The following is an 8,056-nucleotide window of genomic DNA, read 5'->3' as shown; positions in this document are numbered from 1 at the left end:
AAAGAGTCTGGATTTCCTTTACTGGATAATTGTTTTCAAAAATACAATGGAGTTTGCTTCCACCTAGTGGTGGAACTATGCCACTGCGGCGCTTCGCTGTCTGGCGATACACTTTGTTTGTACAAGCAAAGTATACACTTTGTATACAAGCAGAGCACAAAGTCTCTTCTCCCTGACGTCAAGTTATGTATCTTATATAAGGTGGAAACCAATTATATACTACTATAATTTATTTCCCTAACTGATAAAACACAAACTCTTCTTAACTAAATGCTCACTGTCATAAGCTAAATAGCTTTCGTCACATTAGACGTGGCTTACAGATCACTTTACTCCTATAAAGCTCTAAGCACACTCTGATTTACTAAAATCAAAACATGTTGTACAGTGACACGCACAACAACTCATCTGTCTTTATTGCCTAATTGTGTAACTAATTTGACTAATACACACCAGGTCAGAGAGCCCAGCCAGCAAGACTTTAACAATCTATATAAAGAATCTGAGAGGCAGAGGAGAAAGAGTGCATGAGTAGTGGAGGAAGAAAAGGAAAACAGTCATTTCTCATTAACTTTAAGCAGCTATGAAAGACCATTTTCTTGTTCATGGCATGTGAACACGCATGTGGCAGTGTGATTTTCCCCACACAGCCATCTCTACTCAAAGAATGGTCTGACAAAGAGAACATATCCAGTGAGCAGCAATCCTCTGGATGAAAATGACATGTTCATGCTGGATGTCAGAGGAAAATAGCCAGCTTAAATAACCACTCATTACAAACAAGATATGCAGAAGAGCATCTCTGATCACACAACACATGGAACCTGGAAAACAATGGCCCAAAGCAGCAGAAGACCATATCGAGTGCTGTCAGTGATCCTCCATGAGTAGCAGTTGCAAGGAAGAAGAACTGCCTTTTTACCGGAAGACACCTCCAGCAGAACCATCGGCCTCAAAAAGAGAGAAAACCAGAATGCAGACACAAGGACAAAACAGACTATGACCGAGGGTTCTTTGTTTTGATTATGAGAGTAATTAATTCAATGAATTCTTATTGAATAATTGTCTTTTCATTTATAAAGTTATATGCATCAGGGCATAAAAATCATCTGAAGCTCAGCAGGTTCTTAAATTATTTAAATGATGACAATATATGACATATATATATACAGGGCAACTATAGCCAGGTGCTGCTATTCAGATGCATTTGATGAACTGATCATCAGCAAGACCAACTCTAGAAAAGCTCCATACTGTGGACACAAAACTTCAGCGACCTTGGTTATCCTGTTTAGGTCCATAGAGGGCTCCCCTGTTGACTGCAAGTACAATATAGAACATAAAAATTCATTATGCGGATCTTCAATGTAATCGAGGGGGACACACCTTCACCTAATACTTCACACCTACACTGGAGTTTAGTTTCAGTTTCCTGGGTGGATTTGCCCGTTTCCATTTAGATTTTTGGCTTGAAAATGTTCTGTTTCAGTTTAGCTTTATGTGTTTTTTCTCAGGGAAAGGTTTTTAGATGTTAAGAATAGACATTACGTAACAATACTTTGGATCACATAGTATCCTAGTAACAAAAACACACCCTGTTTAACCACGAGAGAAGAGAACATTTCCTGTTTACCTTTTAGTTTTATGAGTGAACAGTATGTTTCTTTCAGGATCCAATTTATTTATTTTTCAGTGTCTTTTTCCCTAAACACCCACTTTCAGTTCACTATGATTCTGATGTTGATGCTGGTTCTGTTAAACATGGTTTACTACAAAAGTGAAATATAAAATTTCAAACAAAACATAGGTTTATGTTAAAAACCAAACATTTCCAAAGTCACAAATGACCCCACACAGCTCTCCAGTACCCTACCCCAACTATGAAAAGCTGTATTAGTAGACTGAATAACTAATGGCAGGATACACTTTAGAAATATCACAATTCAAGTAAATACGGTTGCTATGGTCATAAATGACCACACATAGTGGACTGTTTTCAGATATCTTTAATCTTTTGCTCTTGTTGCTCAATCCAGGTTTAACCTCATTTTAAGCCTTGTAGACACTGTCTTACAAGACCTGTTTTCTCCCTTCTAGTATATAAGTAAACAGCTATAAACACATCTGGAGCGAGGCCTTTTGTAGCTGTATTTATGACCCCACATTGTCCCTCAGTCTATACCTACATGTGGCACCATTACAAAGGTCCTTTGGTAAAAGACTCACTGTTAATATTGACATACTGATAATAAGTCAAACAAGTATGAAACAAACAAAAAAAAGATACACTTTATTTGAAACCAGCAGGGGACATCTTTGTACAAAAATACACAACTGTTACACAGATGCTTTGTGTTGAGAATTGTTCATCATTATTCTGCTCCTTACACCACTGATGCGCCCCTGCATGCAGCACCAAAGTGACACAACCGCTAACTTGCTCAGACATAATTTCATCGTGTAAAACAACAAATCCAACAAGCAATGTCATTTGCCATAGAGAGGAAAGTCAGATCCTGGATTCTTGAGTTTAGACAAAAATTAAAAGATCCTTTCTTATAAATATCAGGTAGAATGCTGAACAGGTTCTTGAGACACCGAGCTGAATTTGTCTCAAGACTTCATTCTTCACTTGGTCTTTCCTTTCCCTCCTTCATTTGCCTTTTTTTGCTTCTGTTGCATTATCTCTGCATCCCTGGAGGAGAAAAGGGAGACATTTCAAGAGAGGACAAGCTTTATTAGGAGACTGAAATGTGCGTGCACACACACAATCACATTATGTGTAATATATGTCTAACTGTTTGAAAGACAAATTCCTTGCCTAAAGTACTGCAACACACATTTTTGTTGTTGTTTGCTTGTTTGTTTTGGGGATTTTTGGTGGGGTTTAATTTACTCAAGCATAAGATGGTTTTGTGTGTTTATTATTATTATTATTATTATTATTATTATTATTATTATTATTATTATTATTTTATTATTGTTAATAAAGGTTCAGAAATATAGGATAAATAACTTCTGTTAGGTAAGACAACACTGATTCATTGCCTTTACTATTCAAGAACCAGTGCTTACACGTACAGAAGTTCCAATGAAAAAGCCAGAAACCCCTGAATATGGTGTACAGGGTTTTTTTCCCTTCACTTTTTTTTTAAAAATTAAGAATTATTTAAAAACTTAATAATTAGGTATGGAATTAATAAACCTTTGAATATATATATTATAATGATGTATAAAATATGTAATATATACATTTATAATTTTTGTATTTTCGTAAATATATAATAATGTACGCATTTTAATTAGACAATTATAATACAACTATAAAATAAAATAATTAAAAAACAAACTAATGAATTCTCCTAATTGTTAGTACATTTTACCTTTAACATGCGCACTATTTCCGTCACCTTGTGCTGTTTAGAAAACTATGCTTTGGTTTGTTTCGTTTGTGTGCATCCTACACTTCTTTAACCTCTTGCAGAGTGCAGGCTTACCTCTGTTTCCGGGCAGCTGCAGATAGCCCATCCTCATTTCTCTTGCCTTTAGTCTGTTCAGTATGCTTTTTAGCATTTTTCTGGCGTGCAAGCTCACGCTGGTTTCCTCCTGTCATGTCAATAAAAAGGGTAAAAACAACAACAACAACAAATCAGATGAAAAAGCTGCGCCTTGTAATGAGACACTTGACTTAAGTTGCTTCCAGAAAAAAAGAAGTAAAACACAAGCTGAATTTAAAAAAGAAAAAAAAAAGGAAATCTGTGTGTCTACAAGTCGAATAGTTAAAAGAAAAACAGTATGCTATGATCTGCACGATGAAATATGAAGATGGTGCATCGCCCAAAAGCAGCCGACGTGGCAGAGAGGCGCTCCGGAGCATTTTCTTAACCAGAGCAACAACACAGAGGGCATCAAAAGAATTCGCTGCTATCATGGTTTTTTCCAAGTTCATGTGCAGGATTTAAAAAAAATATTACTAGTAAAAACACGGAAGCTGCGTTTAGACCAGAACACCCATATTTTGTTTCTGTATTGCGTCCACACATACAGGCCAGGGCTCAGAGTAACGCCCGGACAACAAGCGACCCAAAGCCAACACACGTACAACGGGACGTTATGTAACACATGTTAGCAAAAGTCTATGTCCTTCATTAAACCAAATGAAACAGCCAAATTAATTGCGTCCTTAAGTTATTGCCCAAAACGACAATCCTCTATAGAATCTATAAAATAGGATAATGTATGTTACATGAAATAGACGGAACCCAAGTCGATCAACGACAACCATGGGTGAAAAATAACAAACACGGAAAACAAGCATCCGACCAAATACATGAATCCCTCAGAGCGTAATAAATGTCGGTACTCACTAGTCATTTTAGTGATCGAGTCTTCTTCCCCCAAAAATCCAGACGAGCTCAGCCAAAGGGCCGCTGACTCCCTTCTCGACGCTCCCGTTGCTGTTTTTCAGTTTGGTCGCGAGCCAAATATGCGCGAGACTTCCGCAATAGAACCAGAACATTCCGCTGAGCCACACGGGACTGCACATGCGTCAAGTCTGGTCGTCAACATGCCACGACGGTGAAGTTGCAAAGGGGTGACTTTTTTAAATTATTATTTTTTTTTTTTTTACTTTTTAGCATTTTGCAAGGACTTTACAAATCATGTAGTCCACGTGTTAAAAAAATACAAAGACCATCAATGAACCGTATACAAAATGTTCAAATTATGACGCTTTTTTATTTCTTTCAAATGTATGCTCGTTGTGAATATGACGCTACCAAAAAGGGTTGGGAAAGAGGCAGCAAAGGACTGCAAAATCGGTGTGTTAAAATTTAAATGGTAGAAAAACTGTTAAAAGAGTATGTACAGTACAAAGTATATGCAGTAAATACAGCACAGCAAAAGCCTTGAGACGGCTCTCAGTGGTTGATATTTTACTAGGAAAATAGGAAATTCAGTATACAAGCCAAAAAAATAATCATATACTGAGGGATAAAGTTAATCAGTTAAACCATTAGGTTATGGGAAAGAGCTATTAAAGCTAAGTTGAGAGGAGATTTAAGAATCTCTGTGCAGTACGGCTTCATTCCAAGAAGGAATGAAACTCCAGATGTGATGTTTGCTTTGAGGTGGTGGAGAAATATAGAGAAGGTACCAGGATGCCAAGAGATGACAGTAATCAGAATTTAGCATAAACAATATGAAAGCATGAGTCTGCCTTGTATCAATGGTTTAGTCAGTCAGCTGCCGCTCTGGTGGTATTACATGATGAATAAAAACCTAAACATTACAAAGATTCTTGCACACCACTCCCGATTTAGCACAGGGTGCTTACAAATATTGAATGACCGTTCCGCCAGATTAAGGGTCTAGAACCAGCCCTTCCACTTTACAGTAATATCACTTAGAGCTGATTGTGGATTATCTGAGAGAGTTGAAAATTCATGGCCTAACTTGGTGCAATGGTGTCATTCTATACACTTTACATCTTTAATTTCTCAAATATTTGTAAAGGAAGACTGCATGGCTGTGACCAAAAACACCAATATTCAGAGGTAGATGGAAAGATTTGGCTGAATGCTTTTGTCCAAACATGTGTGACTTTAGCTAGATTTCCTTTTTTTCTTTTTGGCCAAAACATTTGTTAGTATTGAATGCTGACCTCTGTCCTAGACAGTTGGTGACTTCTTGAAAAGCTTACTGCAAAGAAGCCAGTAGGTGGCAGACTATACTAAAGTAAATGATGGCACACAAATATTTTCATCATGGATACAAAGGCCACAAGTCATCTCCAACTATAAAGCAGCGCTGATCATAAATGTTTGTTATATTTTTGTTTATTTTTTATAGATTTTTACTGTTCTCACAATGAAATGATGATCCTAGTGACTCCTAATGACTCCTGATTGGCCTAATTGGTCTTTTGATCAACAGCAGGAGGCAGAAGATATATTATAAAACTTGCATTTCAACTCTTTGCACCCTGGATTTGCCTACAGTAGTATTTTTTTTAAGAATATGACTGGCACCATAATTTTCATAATTTTCAAGTCATCTAATACATACAGGAGGTAGGTTTAACATTTGTTGTGGTTCATGTCTCTAGCATCAGATTTGATTTATTTATTTATTTTCAGATTTGATTTGATTCCAAGTGTTGAATAATTTTGCTACCTCGTACTCACTTTTATTTCCTATTACAGTATGTGACTCTTTTAATTTGGTAAAGTAAAATTGTAAACTTTCCTTTCAAAATGCGAGCCTAACCACTGAATGTGAAACCAGTGAGATGCTCCTTAATGGTATTGTGTAATGAAACATCACAGGTTGCAATCCAAATATGGCAATGGATGCTTACAAATATTGATTTAGTAGAATGAGAGATGGTTTTTCTGAGATGGTGAGTGACTCCTAAAAAGCTGACTGCAAAGATGCCAGTAGGTGGCAGACTATACTAAGGTAAATTTGGAAAGAAGTCACACAAACAATACATTCGGAGATTTACATACTTTATACGATGCATTTAAACTATAAAAATATCAAAGCTAATTATTCCATATCCAAAATGCTTCAATCAAATTATAATACAAAAACATATCATAAGATCAGGTAAAACTCTTGAAACAAAAGGCTACAGTAACTTCTCTGAAATCATCTAAAATATGACATTTTTCTGTTAAGGCGAATAGCAAAACGGGGGCTTGTTAAGTGGAAAACCATGTTTCTTAGCAGTGTTTATATTCTGACTTTACTCGCTGTCTGGTTGCTAAATACACTAAATGACTGAGTCATGTCTGCCCAAAGCTGAACTTGTACACAGACACCACCGCTATGAATAGACAAAGACATAATTTGCATTGTCTAATACCCTTATATATTTACTTCTTATTTCATGTTGATATAAAAATATGAAACAAACTGAACAACACACTGAAACCGAGTCCAGTGTCAGATATAGTGTGTGTGTGCATTTTTTAAAAATAGAAATCCCAAATTGTGTTTATAGTGGTGGAAATGAGTTGGAGGAGGAAAATGAAGACAGGGTTGGGTTTCTTTCTCAAAGGCAAATACTGTATTTTAGGGACATAATTACTGTTTGAATACAATGAACTATCAAACTGCTGCTGCAATTGTCTAGCCAACAGTCTATTTGGGTGAAGAATAAGGTCTTCTTAGACTGTAATTATATTCTGTAAGTTTGTTCTGGTCTGCAGCTCTCTCTGCATGTTATTTCCTCACACCGGGCTAAAAACTTACTCTAAGTGATCAAATACCCTTTTTTTCTCATTAAATCCTACAGGTCAAAATTATGTGTTTACCACAAAAATAATGAACAGTCCCTTGGAAATGTCCTTGTGACAGGTAGTCATACATCACTGGCTAGAGTGCAATTTATGCACCTTTAGCAGCAAAGAGAATGCTTGTTTTTGTATTGATTTTTACTGTAGGCTGTTGCTGCAGCATATTTTATTTGAGCTTAACCTGGCAAATAACTCTAAGCTCAAAGTCAGCCAGCAGCTGAGTGTTGGCAGCACAAGGATTCTCAGATGGAGTTACATAAAAAAAAATACCTATTTAAAGAAACATATTAAGGAGTAGTTGCTTTAATGAAACATTTTTGGATGTAATTTCTTTTTCCAAATAGCTGAAAGTTATTTCAGTTTGAAGAAGAAAGCCCAGTGTGAATAAATGCTGTAATAAAACTTTATTGTCTCTAAGAAAGAAACTTTAGCCATGTTGACCAACCCAACGCTAAAAGAGAGATTTACCATGCTTGCATTGAAAGCTACTGCAGTTTTGCTAACAGTTAATTTCTGAGCTTCTTTCTGGTGTGTGCAGATTTTAAAATTTTTATGTGTTTGTTTTCTTGAAGCGACTCAGTTACACACTCTTATTTACTTAACTAGCTAAAAGTTACTTTCAATCACTGCCTCATCTTGTGGTCCATACTGGTATTACAGCTCTTCAGCGCAGCACGTTACAAACCAGTAACAGTTGTTTCTTCATGTTATGCTGGTAGCTTTAGTTATTTCCTTTTACCTGTTAATGTTTTGTG

The 8,056-nt window shown here is 36.3% G+C and overlaps 1 protein-coding gene across 2 annotated transcripts; it reads right to left on the bottom strand.

The window, feature by feature from the left end:
* Positions 1-2,264: 2,264 nt before the first annotated feature.
* Positions 2,265-4,524, bottom strand: serf2b (small EDRK-rich factor 2b). Of its 2 annotated transcripts, XM_085263243.1 has the most exons (3): positions 4,368-4,524; positions 3,498-3,606; positions 2,265-2,695 (listed from the first exon to the last, which is right to left on the bottom strand). In XM_085263243.1, exons 1-3 carry the CDS (start codon positions 4,372-4,374, stop codon positions 2,629-2,631), a joined length of 183 nt encoding a protein of 60 aa, XP_085119369.1. In that variant the 5' UTR covers positions 4,375-4,524; the 3' UTR covers positions 2,265-2,628. The 2 variants fall into 2 exon arrangements, with proteins under 2 accessions (XP_085119369.1, XP_085119442.1); XM_085263316.1 differs by lacking the exon at positions 4,368-4,524 and having other exon boundaries at positions 3,498-3,613.
* Between the last annotated feature and the right edge of the window lie 3,532 nt (positions 4,525-8,056).

This window comes from Mchenga conophoros, linkage group LG1 (assembly GCF_057382185.1).
Source record: "Mchenga conophoros isolate Kocher_MC1m ecotype Shallow Benthic linkage group LG1, M_conophoros_male_GT1.1, whole genome shotgun sequence".
NCBI lineage: Eukaryota > Metazoa > Chordata > Actinopteri > Cichliformes > Cichlidae > Mchenga > Mchenga conophoros.
Note: the sequence above shows the minus strand (reverse complement) of the source record. Positions and strands in the feature narration are given on the sequence as shown.

Excerpts from the sequence above, each read along its gene's own strand:
- serf2b (XM_085263243.1), bottom strand. Across the intron at positions 2,696-3,497 it reads GCAGCTGCCCGGAAACAGAG|GGATGCAGAGATAATGCAAC; the intron begins GTAAGCCTGCAC and ends TTTCTCCTCCAG.